Genomic DNA, 22,372 nt, shown 5'->3' on the forward strand with positions numbered 1-22,372 from the left:
CTTGACATTTTATGGAACAACAGAAAGAAGGCAAGTATCAAGAACAAATGAATCATATAAATATTAACGCATGACTGCCTTCTAAACGGTAAATTAATTCACATTCAGGACTATGAATGAGATTATTGTGCATGGACATAACCAGGGACAGAAAGGTTTCAATATTCAATAAAATGGACAAACTGAGGACAGAACTAAGCAAACTTGGACTTTATGCTGTTGATAACACCATCATCGACTTGGAAGGTCTTGGTCAGAATTTCGACAGGGACTGGAGGATTTGAAGCGAACAAAGTTTGAGAGACGATCACAGCCCCCGGCAACTGACTATTGAAAGCTGTGAGCAGAATTGCTTTGCTATGTCCAACATTATACTGGAAATGAACCAGTCCTCTGGGAATGATAAACATCTCCCCTTCAGTCAAAACCTTGTAATAATACACATTACTTGTAGACACAAACCCAACAAGGACCTCCCCTTTAATAACGACAACGCTTTCAGAGGCACGAGGATGCGAATGAGGTGCGTTTATTCCTCCCCGAGCTAGGTCGACACGGTTCATGGATAGCCCAAGAGTATTGAGTCCTGGAAATGAAAGAACATTTCCTTGTGTGACCCCAAAGCCAAAAGGATTATCCGTGTTGCCCTCTTTGCTCAGTCCATCAAAGAAGAAATCATCTGCAGTAACTTCAGAAACTGGCTTGCAAGGGAAGCCATTAAGGGATACAGTAGCATTTAAATCAGCAACACAGAAGTTCTGCAACGGATCGGGGTCGGCTGACAAAGAAGGATAAGGAAGAAGCAACAATATAATTAAGCAACCAAGCATGTTTACAGGTGAGCTTGTCAAGGCCATCATGGTGGCCAAGCAGTTTAGTCTCAGAAAGATAGTTAGCTCGAGATTGCTAATGAAGGTGGTTTAAGAGCGTCATTACTGAGTCCTCTTAAATATTCATCCCGGATTGGTTGCCTTCTTCAAATCTCTTTTCCCAAGCAACTATCAACGGAAAAATTAATATGATAATGAACATATAAATCTGTTGGGGAGCCTTCCAAAGCTGACCTTACAAATAATAAAATCTTAAAACTAAGATTACAAAGCCTTAATCCAAAAAAATGGTGAGGGTTAGTTGGGTTTGGACAAGGATAAAGCGACATAAAGCCAATCTTTTCATCTATTTTTTTGGAGAAAGAAGAAAAACCTTAAAGAAGTAGGTGGTGGGGTTGATTCAGTCTCATATTCAAGAACCTTGAAGCATTGACCTGGTTAGATCCCAACTTCTTTTTTACTTCTCATTGTCCAATTTTCTTTCTTCCCCTTTTTTCTATTATAACAGCACAACCACTCCTAATGAAAAGACAAGGTCTCTAGCTGACATAAGTGATTACAAAGAAAGAGTTGAGTTTGTATGCAATGGCATAGAAAGAAGTCCCCAGGAGTCGATACAATTAATAAAATTACATGTCATTCAGAGTAGTGCCTCACTTTGATAGTCATGTCTGATTAATTGTATATTCAGAACCATTACTTCCTCATGATGGCATATCTGAAATAAGTGATTCAAAAAGAGAGGGGAAAGGCGTACATTTAATCATTTAACAGCTTCAAGGATTCCAAACTCCAGAATTTCAAGGATTTCATGAAGGTAGGCATTGTTCGAGATTGATTCTCGAGTCCAGTATCATACTTTCATTCTGCGAGGATATGACAAGTAGGAAGTAAGAAACCAAAGATAAAATTGATGTCAAACAATTCTTAGCCTTCTCAGATGACAGAAATTACTTGTCCAACCCAGCTGAGCTGATGGGAATCACACCAGAAGGTGATACAAGAACATCGACTAAAACATCGTTCGGAGTGAGTGGTATAATTCCTTCATCCATTATCTGCACTGAATAGGACAGTGCAACTGCAAAATCATGACAACTGAGCTAAGTGAAGTTGCAGGGCAAGGTGACGTGAAAGAGGAAACTATGGCGAGGTTAAACTAAAAAGAAGAGAGATTACACACATACCAAGGAGGGGCTGCTTCCAATTCCGCACCTTTGCAAGTTCTTGGTAATTCTTAAGGAAGGTATCGTAATAACTATTATCATAACATTTGTCGGATAAGATTCATTGGCAGTGTATAATGTATAAGATTATACAGATTGCACATGGACCGAACTCTAAACAAACAAAGAGAAAAAAGCTAGAGGGAGATATTTTACTATCAAGATTTGGGAGTCACTGTATCTAGTTTCAACTTCAAAAATCAGCTCTAAATGTGTTAAAGTTCAGTAATAACAGCAGCAGAAAGAAACCTCAAAAGGGCTAAATGAAAATCCATACCCTCCCCCTCGGCCTAGGCGTCTTCCTGATTTATCAAATGCAAGTCCTGCAGTAATCATCATCAACATATTAACAAGTGATTTCAGTTGCCTTATGACCTATAAATAAACCCTAAACGATCAACAAATTGATATAAATATCTCACCTGGTAAGAGGAATAAATCAATGGGGTCTTTTGTCTGCATAACTGCAAAGCATAGATGTTTAAATATCAACTGCGTTACATTCAAGATGCAGAGCTGGATTATGTCAAATCATTTCTCGGTTAAGAACAGACAAAAACAAGGAAAAAGAGACCATATGGATAAGAATAATGTTTGGTTGATATCAATTATCATCATACGAGTTCTGTTATAATACGTGCCAAAGCAGACTCGTGTCTCAGCATTCCCCACCTTCGAGGAACAGCCATATATATATGGTGAACACCCTCCTTATTTTTCTCTTCATTTCTCTCATAAACAACTACGTCCGACCAATTATTTTCTATCTTAAAACAGCCATGATTCATTTGGTACCGGTAGAATAACCCATTCCAGGAAAACTTAACAATGCTATAAAAGGAATTTGACAAAACAAGTTGAGGACTTTTGGGTATCAAAAAACATTAGAAGAATGAAACAACAGTTCCATGACCTGTTGTCAAGTTCGAAGAACATCCAGGGAAGTACCAGTGGTAGTTTTTTTGTCGGAGACAAGTATTTAAGAGGTACTGGTTTAATGAATCTGTCAAAGATGCAAACCACCGAATGTTCAATTCTAGCTTACATTGAAGAATTGATAGATCAATTGACCATCCAAGACAATGAGGAATGATCTGGCTTTTTGCTGGTGATAAACAAGAAATATTTTTGATCCATGATGGTAAGGAAATAGTAACCTAGAGCTATTTGGAAAGCCATACTATTGCATTAGGCGAGACCAAGCCAAAAAAACAAAAATATTAGTAATATTACGAAGATAAATGGCTTTAAAAGTTATTTTATGCAGGCACTATACACGAGTCACGTGCATCTTTATCCCAGTGCAATATATATTAGATTGTAGATTAATCACAAAAATCACGAGTACCATCATAGAACTGGTGACGGTAGTAACTGAAAGGTGAGAGACGGGGTGAAGTATACAGTTACCATCTTCACGTTCATTTCCATCACCATCCACTGGAGCTGGTTCTAAGATATTCATTGAATTTGCAATAAGATCATCCATACGTGAAATATTGAACATCCTCATGTGACTATTCTTGTCCTCCACACGCGGGACATATATCTTCTTCGAATAACCATCTTCAGATAAAAAGATAAATGTCAACATTTACAAAGCTAAACAAGATCATACTACAATCAATAACTTCCCCGAACAAAACAGAAAAGCATTATCTCGTGTCGGGGTACCAAGATGACTACATCGAGTTCAAAACATTACTTATATTCATATCACGAGCAACAATTCTTCCCATATGTATTCTGCATTCAGATCAACAACGTCAAATAGTCTCTGTTTGAATTTGAAACCATTTCCAAGCATAACGGTTATATTCTCCTACACTAATTAGTTAAATTAATCTATGGCCTAGTTTAATAACTTGTAACATGTTTTTGTTTTTGAAATTTGACTACGAATTAAAATAATACCTTGAGATGTAAACTTCAAATATGATATCTGTTATTGAGCTTTACTGTCTTAGTTGCGTCGATGTTGCCAAACGAATCCTTGAAACTTGGATTATCTCATACGCATAAATGATTAAGCGGCTAATAAGTTTAAGAACACACCTTTTGGTGGATGTTGCAGAGTCTCTGATAATATTCTCGACGTATCGACTTCCCTTAACGCACTGCAACTCACATAAGCACATAATCTCTGACTAGATTTAAACCACGGAGCTTCCAAAACGATATTCTGAATTGCATTGTCTGAGAAACAAGTATAGACCCCAATGAAAGAAGGAAAATGAAGTATTGGATTCTGTTGATTCAGAAACATCTTAAAACGATATCCAATCAACAATTCTATTACATGAACTATCATTTTCAGCAGGGGCGAAATTAATCGATGAAAATAAGTGAGTAATTGGGTACCTTCCTGTGATCTGAGGGAGGGGTCCATGGCTTTGAGGGCCTTACGAACGCTGGATCGAATAACCCGTTTCTGCTCGAATAAGGCCTTCAATTGCTCTTCATTTTCTGGTTTGATACCCTCGTTACGCGCCATTTTCGGGGACCCAGATGAGCAACGCGATAATGGACGAAGTGCTGGTTGGAAAGCTGAGGGTGGGAGGCGATTGAACAGTGAGCTAGCTGCAATGGGTAGTAGTTTATAGTTTCGGACCATCGGGGATTCGGAAATTGCCCGCCTTCTGGCTTTTGGACTCCGACCCACGTGCACTCCGGCTGGACTTCGCGGGTTCGTCAATCTAGAAGCGGTGGTCGAATTTTGAAGTCCATGTACTGGTAAATTTGTCTTGTTTCCTTGGAGAAGCTGAGATTTAATCATCAAAAACAAAATGCTCCAGTTTCAAACAAGAACGAATTGCTTCTACTTGCCACAATTTGGACTCCTTCAAATCACAGGGATGTTGTGCAGGGTTAAGATTGTGCTGAATAAATAACATTCACGGGCACCCAACATTCCACAACATCAACATCATCAAAAAGTTCACTATGAGTTCCACGAACTCTTTTTTAAACCTTCAACTGATCACACTAAAAGACACAAAATTGTGTATATCAAATTAAAATGAGTAACAACTTATATTTAGTCATGCCACATGACCTCGCTACTCTTTTTTCCTGACCTTTGGACAGTAAGTTTCTAATCTATAGGCATATGAGATTCTCTTATTCTTATTTTAAGGCTTAAAATTGTTTCCATTACTAATAAAAAACACACAAATTTTATTTTTAGGTGCTCGTGAGTGGAACAGATGTATAAGAACCGATAGTAAATACAGGTGCATACTCTTTAGTAAAAAATTATATAAATATAAACCTAAGCTCATATTGATCGTACTTAATAAATATACATAAAAAATAACCATTTATTTAAATTTATAAAATAAAATATGTCTCGAACCAAATATGATAAATAGACATCTACCCTTTATTTGATGTCTATGTTAAAATTTAAAGGTTTACGTTAAGTTCATCATTGAATATGTACCAGCAAACATCGAAATATGATATACTTTTTTATTTTATTTTATTATTTAGTTATACTATATCTTCTTAAATATAATAAAATTATAAAGTTATAAAAAGAAATGAGAGATATAATTTACTGGGTTTATGATCGTTTAATTGAATATAATTTAATTAGTTAAAGTATTAATAAAATTCATATATTTGTACTTGAAAAAAAAAAGACAATTGAATTTAAAAAAAAATCACTATTGTTATTTATTAGACCGGTTAATTCAATTATTGCGATGTGAATAAGGTATCCAAATATTAATTATATTATAAAGTATTAATAATTCAATACTGTCGCGTGACGCTTAAACCAATAATAAAAAAAGGCAAAGGTCATACCGCAACACTATAGATTATAATTGGGCTGCCTGGGACCAAAAAAAAAGAAATTTTCTTCTTCCATTAAGAAAAAATGATCGCATATATATTTTTCAAAAAATTTAAAATACTTCAAGGAGATTTCAATAGCAGTGGGTCCCGGATGCAGGAATAGATCCAGTCGGACGCCACGTGTCATAGATTCTCTACGGCATTCGTTGTGTACCTAATGGTGGAGCCGTTGACTGAAGGGTAAACGGGAGATCAGACGGCTGAGATACTGGCTTCTACCCGGAGGCTGATCGAACCGGAAGGGCCCTTCCCAGGTACCCAATCCCAATCCTCTCTCCTCAGAAGAGCTCCACAGGGGGCGCCAAAAAAATAGAAAGAGAAGAGAGAGAAAAACCAAAGCTTCTGTGTCAAATAGAAGAGGGAAGAAGAAGAAGAAGAGCAATAAAAATAATCGACAAAACACTGAGACGGATTAACAGGCGAAGTATTTGAAGAGCTTGAGCTGCGGTTCGGACTGGTTCTTGGGTCAAGCATGGAGCTTCAGAACACAGTGAAGGAAGCCCTAAACGCACTGTACCATCACCCTGACGATGCCTTCCGTATGCAGGCCGATCGGTGGCTTCAAGACTTCCAGCGCACTCTTGATGCCTGGCAGGTATTGGTTTCAATCACTTCATTGCTTTTTGGGCAATAGATTTCACTTGCTCGATTGGAAAAAGTGGCTGANTGGACTTTGTGATTTGCGACTTTGATGATTGGCTTAGTGTTCTTTTGTTTATATCTCGCCTAATTCTATTGAAGAAGTAGAGTTGGGGGGTTTTAGTTATCGTACACAATGCTTCTACGCGTCAGGGAGTAAATTCTGTTTAAGGGATGTATACTTTTTTTTTTTTTTTCTTCCCATTTTCTGCTATTAATCATTCACTTTGGAAGTTCTCTTATTTCCTTTTTTCTGTTCAACTCCACTTGCCTGCGGAGTACGTTGGCAAAAGTAACTCCCCATCAGACTTAAGAATGCGACTCCCCACCCCCCCCAAAATGTCATTTGGTCTGAAAGTTTTTTTTTTTTTTTGGGGGGGGAGAGAGAACGAAACTGGGAATTCGACATACAGATTTTGATTGATTTCTGAATAGAAATTATGAACAATTTAATATGAACAGAGTTCACGCCTGAAAATGGTAAAAAACTCGTAGAATGAATGCAGTGGTATGCCATTCCATAAAAGACGCCATTGAGGATGTTATAATTTCAATTTTCTGGAGCTCATGCAACAAAGCACATGTATTGCAATTGCACTTTCCAAGTATCCAATTCACTTTATTGTCTCTGTCTAATTATTGAGGATAGAGGTAGGAAAGAATTCAATTGCTGTTCGCTTTCAGTAACAACTGTAGCATGGACTAATTTCCAGGAATAACTTAGATTGGATTTGGACAGGTTCACATTTGGGTATGGTTTCAAGTGTAGATCCACTAAAATGTACTAGTAAAGGGTGTATCTTAATGATGAGATTTGCATTTTCTTTTAAAGATGTTGAAGGAGAAGTCCTTGTAGGCTGTAACAAAGCAAAATCTCTGCTTCATTCATTTTAATAGAATCATATTTGACAGACATGAATATTTATTTTATGTCCTCCAATACCTCAAATTTTTGTTAGCTGCCTGTTCTCCTCAAATTTGATCTTGTTCGATTCAAAATAACATTGGTTCTCATACTAAAGATCTGTCATAAGTACCCTTCATTCTATATGAGCAGTCACTCCCCTATGCATCGGCCTTATGAATATTAGTCACATCTTTATTTAGGAAAGTTAACGGTCTTTATTCTTTTAGGTTGCTGATAATTTACGAAATTTTTGTTAGCTGCCTTTTCTCCTCAAATTTGATCTTGTTAGATTCAATATAGCATTGATTCTTATACTTAGGATCTGTCATAAGTACTCTTCATTTGATACTAGCAGTTGCTGCCCTTTGCAGCAGCCTTATGAATATTATTCACATCTTTATTTAGGAAAGTTAACGGTCTTTATTCTAATAGGTTGCTGATAATTTGCTTCATGAACCCACCAGCAATTTGGAAACTTTGATCTTTTGCTCTCAAACACTACGAAGCAAGGTATCTTTCTTTGATTGTCATTGTTAATTACTGAATATTGGTTATTAGTTATCTGTATATGAGTTCCTTGGTAATGAAATAAAGGTCGGTTAAATGCACCACAATCAATTCTCTGAGTTCTAGTCTACTATTTATCCAATCCAGGTACAGAGAGATTTTGAAGAACTGCCTTCAGAAGCTTTTAGGCCCTTGCGTGACTCATTAAATGTAAGAATCTCTTATTAAGTAGCTAAGCTCTCAATCACCATCATTATAATTGTGCAAAATATATGGTGCGATGCCATAATATTTTTCAACCCGTTGATCTTGGTCGCCTTTTCTGTTTCAAGGTGTGGCTTTGCTTTCTTTTAGATATGGAATTTTTAATACTTGAACATCTGATCATATATCTATTGGTCTGACACTGATTTACCATGACAACAAATAATTTTTTTGACTTCCTACTACATCCTCAAATCATTTGTAGCCATGGACTTTTTTCCTGTTATAAAACTATTCTTTATAGTACTATCACTTAATCTGCAACTGATGGAACTTGCATCATGCACGTGATATATATGCCACTACTTGATACAAATTTAAAAATCTCTTAACATTACGTGGCTGTTTCTCAAATTTAGATTAGAGTGCTCACTAGTGGTAAAGGATTGAGGCTGTGTACTACTGATATGGGTGGCTGTTTCTCTTTTAAATCCTCACTTTAATATCTTGAAAGAACTTATTTTGGCATATATTTATGTAATTTGGAGGCCTATTTAAAACGATTTACAAGAAAGCTAGTATCAGATATGCATACATATAGAAAAAAACCCACTTATCATTACATTTGCAGACAGGTGTATGTTGCTAGCCAACGTTGATCTTGATAACCTTTTTTTGTCACCAATCTGGGTTTTTGTTATTATTTTTTCCCCACTGGTTAACAAACATATTTAGATTTCACTTGTTGGATGCAAGGACTTTTTTCGGTTAAATGGAGTTGGGTCTTAATAATCTTATTCGAATGATTTCCAGTTATACATTGTGATTGGGGGCTACTCTATGCTTTTGCTTCATAAAACACCAAAAGGTTTTGCCAATGTGGCCTTTAGCTTCATTGGTAACCTTTAAATTAAGAATGATTATTATAAAAACCTCTAGCTTAATTTAATAACATTTAAATCATCTTGGGAGAGACCTTTGTTGATGAAAATGAAATTTTCCCATAATCAGTAGGACGTTTTGGGTAATTCGTGACATCATTATTCGTGTGTTCTCTCAGTTGTGCTCTTGTAATTCTTTGACGTGGATTTGAGAGGAGGCCTCATTCTTTCATTTTTGCAATTCTATCTGTTAGTATGTTCGTTTCGTGGAAATAACAAAGTTAGTTATATAACACTTTTTTTTTTTTGGTGTGGGTCACAGGCAATGATAACCGTTTTGCATTACAGTTCCAATGGGATTTAAGTTTTCTGAAAGTTTTTTTTTTTTTTTTTTTGTTTAAAATATGTAATTTGACCTATTACATTTGTGTTCTACTAATTTTATATGCAGAATTTATTAAGAAAATTTCACAAGGGCCCACCTAAAGTCCGAACTCAGGTATTTTCCTTCCGAAAGTTCACAAGATTATTGAATGATTTTCCCCTCTAATCGGAAGGAAAGATTCAGGGTCAATTTTGGTTTCATAGATTAGCATAGCAGTGGCTGCATTAGCAGTACATGTTCCTGCTGATGATTGGGGAGAAGGTGGTATTGTAAATTGGCTCAGGAATGAGATGAACTCACATCCAGAGTATGTACCAGGATTTTTGGAGCTACTGACAGTTTTGCCCGAGGTATTTCTTCATTGATATTGAAAGGCACATTAACTATATTTCACCATGCTGGAAGAAAATGCATTTTCAATTTTGGGGGCTTGAAAATTTTAATATACTTGGATTGAAATGTCCACTAAAGTATACAACTTGTGCTGATTATCACATAATTATCCAATAGGGGCAAGCAATTACATGAATTATGAAAGCTAACTGAATGAAATGCTTGAACCTTTGATTATATCAAATTTTCTATTGGATGTCACGTATCAGTAGCATAAAAGGCTATTGATTTTATAGAGTATGGAGAATTAAAACCTTGAACTTTTATTGGTCAGTGGTTTTAGATTATTTGATTACTATGACACAGATGGTTTCATATGCTAGAATATTATGAGACAATTCCAGCTATTAGGGCATCAGCTGGAATATTCAATATCTTTCTCTGAACAAACATTAAAGTTTTGAAGGACTTTTAGGTACTTTTATGTGTGTATATCATAATTCCCAAAATGGTTAGTTTTTGTTTCGTGGCATGTTCCAATGTTTCTTCGGCACCCATCAACAGGAAGTTTACAATTACAAGATCGCAGCTCGCCCGGATAGACGCCGTCAATTTGAAAAGGAACTCACATCCCAAATGGAAGTTACCCTTAATATCTTGACAGCTTGTTTGAATATTAATGAGCTGAAGGAGCAGGTGGGACTTTTTTAATCATAAGAATTGTGTCCTATATCTGAAGTTTGGTTATTATGTCTTCGTACTCAAACAGAAGTTCCTCAATTTTTTTATTCGCTTGGGTTTTATGGATGTTTCAGGTGCTCGAGGCATTTGCTTCTTGGCTTCGATTAAAGCATGGGTATGCCTGTTCTTGACGTCACTATTTCTACATAATATATTAGATAGCACAAAAGATAGTTAGGAATGAAGTTCATTTATTTTTAAATGTGTATATGGTGCTACATGTGGGTATGTGAATTCGAAGTATGATGTGGTTATATTTTAGATCAGTTTCTTGTATCATGAAGAAGAGTGAAAGCAAATCACAAAGACTTGCCGCTTTGATTCTGGGATTGCATATGGAATTGGGTTAGGGATCTCATTTGTTGCTCCAATAATTGATTTCAGAGTTGTATGAAGTTTATGCAAAATAAATAATTCGTTATCAACAAAATAATCTAGAATAACCTAATTTTAAATAGAATGACCTAGTTAACTGGGAGGAAGTAGCTGAACAGATTGAATGTACTGGTCTGTGTTTTTGGAACATAGCTCGAAGGAGCGAAGCCTCATTTCTCAAGTGGTATTGGAGATTCCCATTGGGAGGAAGTTTTTTGTAGCATCAAGTACAGTGGTCTCATGGTAAACAACCCAGTGGTTGGTTCTCTTAAATCAAATATAAAAGTATCCTAAAGGGCGCTGGAAACCCATTACGAGACTTGAATGATTTTGCAAAAAGAAATACCACTCTTAGGGTGGGTTCAAGCAAGAGTTAGCTCCTGGAATGATGTTTGGGCCCTTGACCCTCAATTATCCCTGAATTACACAAATCTTTGCTATCCTGTAGTTCTAAAGAAGATTTGGTAGAAACTGCAGGGATATTATCAAAAACCTTTGGTGTCTTGAAACATTCCGAGGAACTTTTCTGATCAGATTTGGAAGATTGGTTGAGAGTCATGAATTTGTTCGTGGGTGTTTATCGAAGTTTCTTTTTTGTTTTTTGTTTTTTGTTTCTAAATGGACCATCATTAAAGGGGGCTCAGCACTAATGACAAAGTTCGAGAGAGACACCTTAATTGCCATCTACAACCAAACAATTGTATTGTTTGCAATTCTTGTGGCAACAGTGCAGTCCATTTATTTTTGGAGTGTTCTCTTTCAATTTCTTGGATGGAAATCATTCAAATTATTCAAGATCGACATGGTTCTACCTTGCTTGGTATTGCTAGCCATATCATCTCTCTTTATTGCCCTATTCTCGATAAGAGTCCTCAATTCTCTGGATTAATGCAGTTAATGCAAGCATGACTTAGTGGTAAGACACCAATTACCATCCTGAAGGTTGTTGGTTTGATCCCCACCCTTTTAATTGTTGAAATAAAAAATTCTCAGGAAAAATGTAGTTGAAGCAATTTTGGGTTTATCTAGACTGAGAGAGTTGAAGTACCATAGTCTTGAGCTATTTCAAAGAGAACTTGGAAGAAGTGAGGTGATCATGTGAAGTTTTTAGTTTCCATGGTTGTCGTTTATGAATAGTTTTCATAATGTTCCCTTTATTTGTATGGCTATAAAATTGTCTCCCCCCCCCCCCCCCCCCCCCCCCCCCCCCCCCCCCCCCCCCCCCCCCCCCCCCCCCCCCCCCCCCCCCCCCCCCCCCCCCCCCCCCCCCCCCCCCCCCCCCCCCCCCCCCCCCCCCCCCCCCCCCCCCCCCCCCCCCCCCCCCCCAAAAAAAAAAAAAAAAAAAAAAATATATGGCTATAAAAGAAATGTATTGTAACCTTTTTAGCTTCATGAGTCCTAGTCCTCCCAGTTCTTCATCCTTTTTAATATAATTTTCTCTAATATGAACAATTTTTTTTTTTTTTTTTTTTTTCCTTTTCTGCAAGTATAGCATGTCTAGGACATGTTCAAGGTATGTTGATTTGTTTTGTTGTCTTAGATGAATTGGATTCTAACATGTAAACCTGAGAGAAGCCCGTGTGCTTTGGAGCAAGCTATTGGGTTTCCAGCACATGGTGCTTGCCCTTTGCTTGTAACTTTAGACTGAAGGGAATATAAGACATTTTGAAGACTTCTAATGACCGATAGTTTATCTCTAAGTTCTAATTAGTTAATTGCTTCAAATTGGATCTTATTAATGTCTTATGCAATTATTTTACTCTTATGATGAATGTCCTATCAAACACATTCTTAACCTCTTTCGCCTTTGTTTTGGAGATGCCTTGTCCCCTACACCACCCCTTTGTATTACCTTTTTCTTCTACTAAAATTTGTTTGTTTCCAATGAAGATAAAAAATAGAAGTTCTGTTAGCTATTATCGTCATTTAGATTTCCGAATCTGCTTCTTTTGTCGTAGTCAGGGAAGAAAGTCAAACCCTACAATTTAATGGCTTAGTTGAACTGCTTCTGGTTTCAGGATCCCAGGATCTTTGCTTGCATCACATCCGTTAGTACTCACAGCTCTTGCAAGTTTAAATTCCGAGCTTCTCTCAGAGGCATCTGTAAACGGTATGGCTTTTGAAAGTGCCCTAAGTTTCTAGTTCCTATGTTGTAAACTTCAGTCGATATTGCGACATCTAAAATTTGTTTCTCTATTTCCTGAGCTAATTTTTTTTTTGTGCAAATCAAGTAGTCGAATGTAGCGTTTTTGGTCCCATCACCCTTCCCTGGACTGAGATGCGTGTGATTTTATAAAAGAAAAATGCTTAGCAAGCTTGGTGTAGTAGGAATGCTATTATTCCTTAGTTTAATGTTTATATGCTTGTTTGCTCTTGGAGAATATAGTGTAGTCTTCTATGAACAGCTATCTTATAGCCGATTGGCATAGATTTTGTAATTCTCTGGATGGGGTTTCACACTTTTTTGTAATTTCATCATATCAACTAAATGTTTTGCTTCCTATCAATGGGGGAGGGGAACTAAAGCTAACTTCAATAGCTACAAATGAACGGAATTGCAGGATTATTGAGCCACATAGTCACATTGGTGGATGTGATTTAAAACTACTACCTTCTTATGAGCTGCTCATCTAAATTAATTCGCGTATCCTACCTTTTGTATAGCAGTTGAGATGCACTGGAAGTTTTGGGTGCTCAATTGGTTTTTGTTTCTTTCTTTATGTTATCCTTTTATATCTATTATTGCATTTCTAAAAACTTGATTCAATGAGTAGCATCTATGTAAAAGGATAGTTTTTTTTTTTTTAATATCCATGAGTGTCTTGACCAGCTATGCATTTATGAAATTTTGTTCTTTGTTTCTTTTCTATCCATGTGAAGTGTGCATCTTTTGGCCCCTCAGTCGTACTCAACTAGACCTTTCTCTGTCTGCTAATAGCATGTTTCCCTTGTATTGTTGTTATATTTTGTTTTTGTTTATATAATTAATTTAGATCCTTTGCATGTGTTTTACGTGTTTATTTGTTTGGAGCCCCATTCCCCCCGGTTACTTGTGAGCTTTTTGTTTGTATTCTCAAAATCATCTCTTTGGTTCTTCAAATAATTATTATAAATTTTTTCTTTGGCTTCCCTTCTGCAGTTATTTCTGAACTGATACACTATTCAGCAGCTGGAAGCTTAAGTGACCTCCCAGTGCACATGCCCTTAATTCAAGTAATTGTCCCTCAAGTTATGAATTTGAAGGCACAACTTAGAGATTCTTCAAAGGTATTGATTCTCCATCTTTCGTTTCTTTATTTTTTGGTGTGAGAGAGTGTCCAGTTTCTGGTTTAAATGCTAAGCCCCTAAGGTATATAGGACGATTAGAGTATTGAGACCAATGAAATTTGTTCATTAGCTTTGTTCCTCATCTCTGCCTCATTGTCGGATCCTGCTGCACTTTGTATCATGATATCTGCGTTCTCTGTTTTTAACCAACAAATGCTTTTCTCATTTCCTTCTCCATTTTATTTTGATGTGAAATGGGTACTTCTTTCCTGCATTTCTTATCATGGTGGAAAATTTATAATTTTACGGTTTTGGTTTGTTTGGCTTTTTATCTATTAAGGCAGACACCTCGTCTATACCTATAATGCTTTTCTAGTATCGAATTCCTTCCATGTTGTCTCCATGATTTTCTGTAGTTCTATATTGTTATACGATGAATCTCTTCTACTGAGCAGATAAGTAACATTTCAGTTTAACATTTTATTTCTAGGAATTAACTTTTAACATATATATTCAGCTGAGGAAGTTAGAACGATTTATTTTTTTTATTTATGTTCTAGCACAATTTTCATTGTGAGAACTAAGAAAGAAGTGTCAGGGTCCAACACAACAAAGGTTGCTTTGAGTGACCTCACGAGGTGGAAAATGGGATAATCTACATATCGGAGGAAATTCAATGAAACAGTAATGCCCCTTTGGGTTTTGAATTTAATTTGCCTTTTCTTTATGTATTTTGTACAATGAAGTTGTCGGCCAGAAATAGAGTTCAACTTTATTTACCAATTCTTTTCTGTTTTAAAGCAAGAGAACTTTTTATTGTATTAATGAAAAGAGACTATTGCTTGAAAAAATTATGCTTTATTTACCAATTCTCTTTCCTTTGTAATCAATTCCAGGTGTTTTTATGATCTATATATTATACAATTACCCATTTTTCATCACAAAATAGTGCGCTTCCTGTTTCTCGTTCTAAAATGTTAGCCCCTTCCTTTATTTTCATTAGTTTCCTAACCATGTGTAGCTACTGGTTGCTGAAGTTTATTTATTACTACTGTCAACTCACCTTGTTCGTATCTTAATTTCTGCATTCAGGATGAAGAAGATGTGAAGGCCATTGCTCGGTTATTTGCTGACATGGGTGATTCATATGTTGAATTGATTGCAACTGGTAACGAATTTAGTTACCTAGTTGAGGGTTCATTATTCTATAACATTCATGATATTCTTTTCTTTAATTTGTTTTTCTTTTCATTATTTTTTGTTCTACTTTCTAGGTTCTGATGAATCGATGTTAATAGTCCATGCCCTACTAGAAGTTACTTCACACCCTGAATACGACATTGCCTCCATGACCTTTAACTTTTGGCATAGCCTTCAGTTGAACTTGACCAAAAGGTTATTTGTTCTTGGCCCTGTAATATCAACTATTTTTTCTTCTAGACAACAAACATTTCGACGTTTCTTTTAGACAACAAACATTTTGGACCATTTGTTAAAGTTAATTTTACTTACAGCAATTCTAATATTCCAGGGATGCATATATTTCTTTTGGCAATGATGCTTCCGTTGAGGCTGAGAGGAAAAGGAGGTTACAAATATTTTGTCCAGTTTATGAATCACTCGTGTCCTTGGTAAATTTTCCACTTTCTTGATTATCAACCCAAATTCGGAACTTTTAACAGAAAAATTCTTAGTGCTTCTCTTGATGCAATATCATTCCCTTCATTGTAGTGTACCATAACTGTTATTACTCGGACATTTTGCCACAAAAAATTGCTGCTTGTACCTATTTTTTTCCGACAATATTTATGCTAGAAAACCAGTATTTACAGCTGTATATGCTTGTTGGATTTATCAAGTGAATGATATATATCTGCATACATAAATTTTGTTCTTGATTCTCTAGAAAAATTGTGTTCACAGGTTAGTTTCAGAGTCCAATACCCAAATGACTATCAAGACCTTTCTTATGAGGACCTCAAGGAGTTCAAGCAGACTAGATACGGTAGTGGCTTGCTTAGTTTGTTGAATACAATCGACCAAACATGACTAGTTTCTTTGTGATTCAGTTTCTGTTATTAAGTGCTGATTTTTAGCAGATATTATTGCATTACAGTTTTACCAGGAAATCTTTTTTATTATATCTAATGGGACTTATGGAATTCTTATTTAATATAGAATGCTAAATAACTCAGTTTCCCCAGTGCTCATTTTCCATGTAATTCAGTGAGGTGGTTACTGACAAAATGAAATATTTGAATTATATCCAGCTGTTGCAGATGTCTTAATTGATGCAGCATTGGTTTTAGGAGGTGATATGTCTCTAAAACTTCTTTACGTGAAGCTTGTGGAGGTGTGGTATTTCTTGGAATCTCATTAGTTATTCTGCATCTAAATAAATTAATCGCGCAGCATGTAAAAGAAATGTTTTTTTTTTCGACAGTAATCTTTTTTCCTTTGAGTTGCTTGTTCACATTTATTTATGTCTTTTATTTGTATCCTTAGCTGCCTTTTGTATTATATTAGTAGGTATTCTAACTGAAAATTAGGGGTCAGAAGAAAAGAATTTCCAAACCACTATGGGTTGGGTTGGCTTAGTAGGATCTTTAAATAATAAAGGCAAAGAAAATAGGTTCAAGTCATGGTGGCCACCTATTTTATATCTTACAAGTTTCATTAGCATCAAATGCTGTAAGGTCAAATGATTGTTTGTGAAAATGGTTGACGTAAAGTTTTGCAACTTTGATTCTTAAAGACTTTGATTTTTGCATTTGGTTGGTGCATTTTCAAATATCATCATAGGCTGTTTCAAGCTGTGGAAATAGCACACAAAGTGAATGGCGTCCAGCAGAGGCTGCTTTGTTTTGCATCCAAGCTATATCAAATTACGTTTCAGTTGGTGAGGCCGAAATAATGCCCCAGGTAAAATATCTTCCAAGTTTGTCCTGCCTCTACAATGATGACAATTTTATTATCTCACGCAGTTTACCCTCTCCTATTACATACTTCTTCATAAAGTTTCTTCATAAAGTTTCTCCTCCAAATAGTCGAGCAATACCATATTATTATTTTCCTCCTCCTCTTTTCTTTTGAAGAGGAACTGAGTTTCATGAAAGAAATGAAAAGGACCGCCCTCATTCTTGCCTCTATAGTGGCAGGCTGCGACAGAAATCATACTCCGTGTTTGGAGAATGTGATCTCATATTCTTGCTAGAAAGTTGTTCATGTTGACTTCTTGTTTTTCTTATGTTCTGCGTTGCCTATTGTCAGCCGATTCTCTTGTAATTTAGTCTGTTTTCTGTTTTATGTCTCATTCTTGAATTGCACTTGGCTTTTCCATTCCTGTCTCAGGTCATGGGTTTACTTCCAAAACTTCTAAAGCAAGCCCAACTACTTCAGACAGGTAACAGGATGCAATATGTTGGTTTTTATGGTGTATTAAATGCTATTATGATATTCTTATTTCCAATGAAGGCGTCAATTTATTCGATGATCATTCACACACTGTTCTTGACTTATTTTTCATGATCAAGTCTTACTTACCACTTGTATCAACGTCTTTGCAATTTCATAGTAGATATCTATTTATTCAAGTGTACGTCATATATCTAACTTGGTTTATGAAGATAAATATTTATGCCTGGTTGAATCTTTTCAGTGTGCTACACTGTTGGAGCATACTCGAAGTGGCTTGATGCATCACCGAGTGGGCAGTCTATACTACCTTCAGTAATTGATATCCTCATGAATGGAATGAGCACATCCGAGGATTCTGCAGCTGCTGCAGCCCTAGCATTTAGACATATTTGTGCTGGTATAAAGTTTCTTTTCAAATTGCTTTCTTTTGAGTTCTGTATTTTTCTGGATCAAGTAAACTTAAGACTATTTATGTTTCATTTTTGAATTATACGCGTAATCTTTGTAAACCAGCTTATTCACTAGTGGCATGTCAAGATAATTCATAACTTAGACTGTTTACTTTCTTTCAGCAGTCTGCACATTTAGATTTTGGTTTTGATTTTGAAATTGTATACGTTTAACGAGTGTCAGCATGCTGTGGTTTTAGAAATACTATTCTATTTGGTTGCCGCTCCCATATCCTAAAATACACTGGTGAGAGATTGAAGGTTGCCTTTTTACCATGCAACTAATGGTTATTGGATGAGAACCACTCCCATTGATTTCTTTTTTGTTTAGCTTTGATGAATACCTTTGAGTTGCATAGTCCTCAAAATCAGAAAAAGATCCTGAATTTTTACTGTCTCAAGCTTTGGCATTTCTATTCCATTTTATTAATTCATTTATATGACAAGTAGATTGCCGGAGAAAGCTTTGTGGTTTTTTGGATGGTCTCTTTCATATATATAATATGACGGTCAATGGAGAAAGTAGTTTGAAGGTGACTGCTGAGGACTCATTGCACCTAGTGGAAGCATTAAGGTAAATGTCTTGATAATGTTTTGAAGATGATCGGTTGAACAGGATTGTAAGTTTGGATAAAGGTTGACTTCTCCCTCTCCCTCCCTCCCTCGCTCTCTCTCTCTCTCTCTCTCTGCAGCATGGTTATCACTGAACTTGTGCCCGATCAAGCTAAGAGAGCACTGGAGGCATTGTGCTTGCCTGTTGTCGCTCCTCTGCAGGTTGGTTTTTTTTTTCCCTTTCAGACTATTAGTTCATCCTCCTGACAGATTATAACAACTTTCAGTGTTAATAATCAGGAAATTGTCAATCAAGGCCTTGAAGTATTGAATAAGAAGCCTTCTAATGAGTTGACAGTCCATATTGATCGGTTTGCTTACATATTCAGGTTTGATAAATGTCCAACCTTTCTATCTCTGTTTCTTCCTAATACTCTTGATATATTCTAAATCTATTAACGGCATCAACTTTAGATATGTAAATCACCCGGAAGCGGTTGCAGATGCAATACAGAGGCTTTGGCCACTTTTTAAAGCCATCTTTGACATGTAAGTATACTTTAATTTCATTAACTGCATATGATGTTCCTTACAAAATTTCTTGCTGGTTATATTTAATGATTTGATTGTAGCCGTGCTTGGGACATGCGGACAATGGAATCTCTTTGCCGATCGTGCAAATATGCTGTAGGTTCTCCGATCCTTTTTTTTTTCCTTTGTGGCTCATTATTATAAGCATACGTGGGTCAAAACTCAGCTGGAAAATAATGAAACTAAAAATGACCGACTTGGTTTAACTTGGATTGTATTGGCTTTACTTGGACTGCATTGGCTATGATTCTGATAATATTTGTCATGTATTTTTAGGCACTTATTGATTGGAAATATTTATGTGCAAAGAAACAATTTATTCCGTTGAATATATTACTAGTTTACTTTCTGTAGGTGAGAACTTCCGGTAGATTTATGGGAATAACAATTGGAGCGATGTTGGAAGAAATTCAAGGTCTATATAAGCAACACCATCAGCCTTGCTTTCTTTATCTGTCTAGTGAAGTTATAAAGGTTTGGGCCATATATCTCTCTTTGCTATGAAATTTCGATTTTTGTGTTAACTTAATTGTTAAACTGCTGATTTTCCTTGCAGATTTTTGGTTCTGACCCATCTTGCGCAAGCTATCTCCAAAATTTGATTGAAGCACTTTTCATGCACACAACTCGTCTTCTCACAAATATTCAGGTAGGCTGCTGGTAGCTTATAGATGTTATCTTCCTCAAATTTGGCCCTATTTAAGTTGCTAAACGGTTGCCCCCTGCTTTTGTTTGGAAGGAATTTACTGTGAGGCCGGATATTGCCGATGACTGCTTTCTTCTAGCTTCAAGATGCATACGCTATTGCCCTCAACTATTTATTCCATCTTCAGTATTTCCAGCATTAATAGACTGTTCAATGATCGGAATCACAGTACAGCACAGGTATTATACTTATCTCCCAGCCTTTGTTTTCATGAAGATGATCCTCATTGTCAAGGCTTTTATCTAAATACTATGATAATCATCTGTTATGTTGATGTGTTGTTCTGAATTACATTTCTGTAGTTGTGATCCATACCGATTGACCCTTTTTCATTTTCTCTACAGGGAAGCTTCAAATTCAATATTAACCTTCTTGGCTGATGTTTTTGATCTTGCAACTTCAAGCAAAAGTGAACAGTATATATCTAGAAGGGATGCAATTATTATACCTCGAGGTCCCGTTCTCCTTCGAATTTTGATTGCAGCCTTGACGGGGGCACTGCCAAGTTCTCGATTAGAGCCGGTATTTTATTTTCCTGTGGATAATTGCTTACATGTTGAATTGACGATGTCTAGCTACCTGTATTAGTCACAGTTCTAATCGCCATTCTCCATTGTCTGTTAAGAATCACATGTTGATGATTCCATCCCATTTTCCCAGGTGACATACACGCTATTAGCGTTAACTCGAGCTTATAGAGCACAAGCGTTAGAATGGGCCAAGGAAAGTGTCTCATTGATTCCAGCAACGGCTGTTACTGAAAAAGAGCGGTCGAGATTTTTAAAAGCGTTATCTGATGCAGCCTCAGGGTGCGACATAAATACACTTGCTGTACCAATAGAAGAGCTATCAGACGTATGTCGACGAAATAGGAACGTTCAGGAGATAGTTCAAGGAGCTTTGAGGCCTCTTGAACTGAATGTACGGCCTGTATGATAGTGAGGAAAAAAATGGGAGGAGAGGGAGGGTGTGTGTGTTACAAAGAGGAGGGCCATTTTGCAACGGCCTCGTCTTGTTTCTTCCATATAGTTTGCTGCCTTGAGGTGTAATGCCGGTTGGTTTTATTCTTTTCTTCATCTCCATCTTCTCTTTTTACCCTTATTTTTCATTTGGTGTATCAATTACCAGTCTCCAATTTTTAGGGAGAAATGTTCATTTTTTTTTAAATCTTCTTCAATGGTGGATGGGGGGTGGGGGGTGGGGGTGTGATGAGAAACTAGTGGTGCTCATATGTTTGTATTAGTGATGAGCTGTGGGATGGGGAAGTGTTTTCTTTTTCAATGTCGTCTCTCTTTGGATGTCATTTTTTTTGGGGGGTTTTAATTTGCTTCACACACTTGTAATTTATTACAATCAAAGNTTTTTTTTTTTTTTTTTTTTTTTTTTTTTTTTTTTTTTTTTTTTTTTTTTTTTTTTTTTTTTTGCCTTTTATGGATATATCAGAAGCATATACTCTTGGATATCAGAATACTTTAACAACAGATTTTAGTCAACAAAATCTGTCAAATATAGTTTTTAAAAATTAGGCAGCCCTTTTTTTATTTTGACATTTTATATTTCATTCTATTAAATTTTGATTCTTTCTTATCTATTTATTTTTTTAAAAAAATGTCAATCCTTACCATTTATTTATTGACAATAACATGGGTTTGTTAACCTTTTTGGATTTTAAATATATTTTTACTTACTCTTCACCTTTTTTATAATTTTCACATTTTGAAGGTATAATATTTATGATCTTCAAAGTTTAGAGTTGTAATTTTCAAAATTTGGAGTTGGGAATTTCAAGATTTTTTAAAATATTTATTTAGCTAAGGTGCTTTTCATGGGTTATAATAGGTCATATTTTCGACATCTTTGTTTAGAATTAATTATAAACTTTTTTAAAGTAACAAACTCAAAAAATTGAATATAATATATATATATATATATATATATATATATATAAAAGTGAATTCCATTACTAAAATGAGCCGCCACAATTAATAAATTTAATTGGGGTTTAACTTTTTGGCATTAGCTTCATATTTGTATAAATATTTATTATTAAAAGAATATATATTTGGTATACGAAAACGCAGGCAAGCAATAGCATTCCGATCCACATAATATTCAACTCCTTGCCTTGCACGTGACTATTTGAACAATTATCTGTCCTAATAAATATTTGATTCAAGAGAGTAATTAGTGTTTGGTTACCGGGAAAATGAGCGAGAAAATAAGTCCGATCCGTAAGCTTTTCAATATCAACCCTTCCTCATCAATTTCAACCTGCAAATTTATGGTCAAATAAACATCAATTCCCTATTCAGATTCCCTTCGTTTCTCTCCCTCCTAATTGCATCTCTTTCTTCCTCCTCCTCCTCCTCCTCCTCTTCTTCTTCTTCTTCTTCTCCGAGCCTGCACTCTAATTCTGTTCCAGTTTCAATCTTCCCCCGCGCTCGCTTTTTCGATTTCGTAATCTTTTCTCTTTTCATCTGCAGTTTTTTTTTTTTTTTTTT

General features: G+C 35.9%; 3 protein-coding genes across 4 annotated transcripts; 1 reads left to right on the forward strand and 2 right to left on the reverse strand.

Moving 5' to 3' along the window:
• Positions 1–41: 41 nt before the first annotated feature.
• Positions 42–1,673, reverse strand: LOC111485659 (germin-like protein subfamily T member 2). The gene is made up of 2 exons (XM_023132639.1): positions 1,588–1,673; positions 42–998 (listed from the first exon to the last, which is right to left on the reverse strand). Exon 2 carries the CDS (start codon positions 858–860, stop codon positions 195–197), a length of 666 nt encoding a protein of 221 aa, XP_022988407.1. The 5' UTR covers positions 861–998; positions 1,588–1,673; the 3' UTR covers positions 42–194.
• LOC111485651 (5-formyltetrahydrofolate cyclo-ligase, mitochondrial-like) lies at positions 1,375–5,003 on the reverse strand. 2 transcript variants are annotated; one of them, XM_023132630.1, is made up of 8 exons: positions 4,418–5,002; positions 4,112–4,252; positions 3,467–3,622; positions 2,479–2,520; positions 2,334–2,379; positions 2,018–2,088; positions 1,785–1,911; positions 1,375–1,696 (listed from the first exon to the last, which is right to left on the reverse strand). In XM_023132630.1, the coding sequence occupies exons 1-8, from the start codon at positions 4,830–4,832 to the stop codon at positions 1,684–1,686; spliced, it is 1,011 nt and encodes a 336-aa protein (XP_022988398.1). In that variant the 5' UTR covers positions 4,833–5,002; the 3' UTR covers positions 1,375–1,683. The 2 variants fall into 2 exon arrangements, with proteins under 2 accessions (XP_022988398.1, XP_022988397.1); XM_023132629.1 differs by having other exon boundaries at positions 1,410–1,696; positions 3,461–3,622; positions 4,418–5,003.
• A 982-nt stretch (positions 5,004–5,985) lies between these two features.
• On the forward strand, positions 5,986–21,230 carry LOC111485610 (transportin MOS14-like). The gene is made up of 27 exons (XM_023132568.1): positions 5,986–6,512; positions 7,896–7,973; positions 8,118–8,180; positions 9,507–9,554; positions 9,644–9,790; positions 10,338–10,469; positions 10,589–10,629; positions 12,908–12,999; positions 14,029–14,156; positions 15,249–15,324; positions 15,431–15,551; positions 15,688–15,787; positions 16,080–16,161; positions 16,427–16,509; positions 16,959–17,078; positions 17,508–17,559; positions 17,815–17,970; positions 18,473–18,596; positions 18,715–18,796; positions 18,875–18,963; positions 19,049–19,123; positions 19,207–19,261; positions 19,520–19,639; positions 19,722–19,814; positions 19,905–20,050; positions 20,216–20,393; positions 20,532–21,230. The coding sequence occupies exons 1-27, from the start codon at positions 6,390–6,392 to the stop codon at positions 20,805–20,807; spliced, it is 2,880 nt and encodes a 959-aa protein (XP_022988336.1). The 5' UTR covers positions 5,986–6,389; the 3' UTR covers positions 20,808–21,230.
• Positions 21,231–22,372: the final 1,142 nt, after the last annotated feature.

This window comes from Cucurbita maxima, unplaced genomic scaffold, assembly GCF_002738345.1.
Source record: "Cucurbita maxima cultivar Rimu unplaced genomic scaffold, Cmax_1.0 Cma_Scf00010, whole genome shotgun sequence".
Classification (NCBI taxonomy): Eukaryota; Viridiplantae; Streptophyta; class Magnoliopsida; order Cucurbitales; family Cucurbitaceae; genus Cucurbita; species Cucurbita maxima.

Bases quoted from the DNA above. Each gene is read 5' to 3' on its own strand.
- LOC111485610 (XM_023132568.1), top strand. From the start codon at position 6,390: ATGGAGCTTCAGAACACAGTGAAGGAAGCCCTAAACGCACTGTACCAT. The intron at 10,630-12,907 runs GTATGCCTGTTC...TTCTGGTTTCAG, and splicing joins TGGCTTCGATTAAAGCATGG to GATCCCAGGATCTTTGCTTG. The intron at 13,000-14,028 runs GTATGGCTTTTG...TCCCTTCTGCAG, and splicing joins CTCAGAGGCATCTGTAAACG to TTATTTCTGAACTGATACAC.
- LOC111485659 (XM_023132639.1), bottom strand. From the start codon at position 860: ATGATGGCCTTGACAAGCTCACCTGTAAACATGCTTGGTTGCTTAATT.
- LOC111485651 (XM_023132629.1), bottom strand. From the start codon at position 4,832: ATGATTAAATCTCAGCTTCTCCAAGGAAACAAGACAAATTTACCAGTA. The intron at 2,380-2,478 runs GTGAGATATTTA...TGATTACTGCAG, and splicing joins TGATTTATTCCTCTTACCAG to GACTTGCATTTGATAAATCA. The intron at 2,089-2,333 runs GTATGGATTTTC...TTATGATAATAG, and splicing joins CGCCTAGGCCGAGGGGGAGG to TTATTACGATACCTTCCTTA.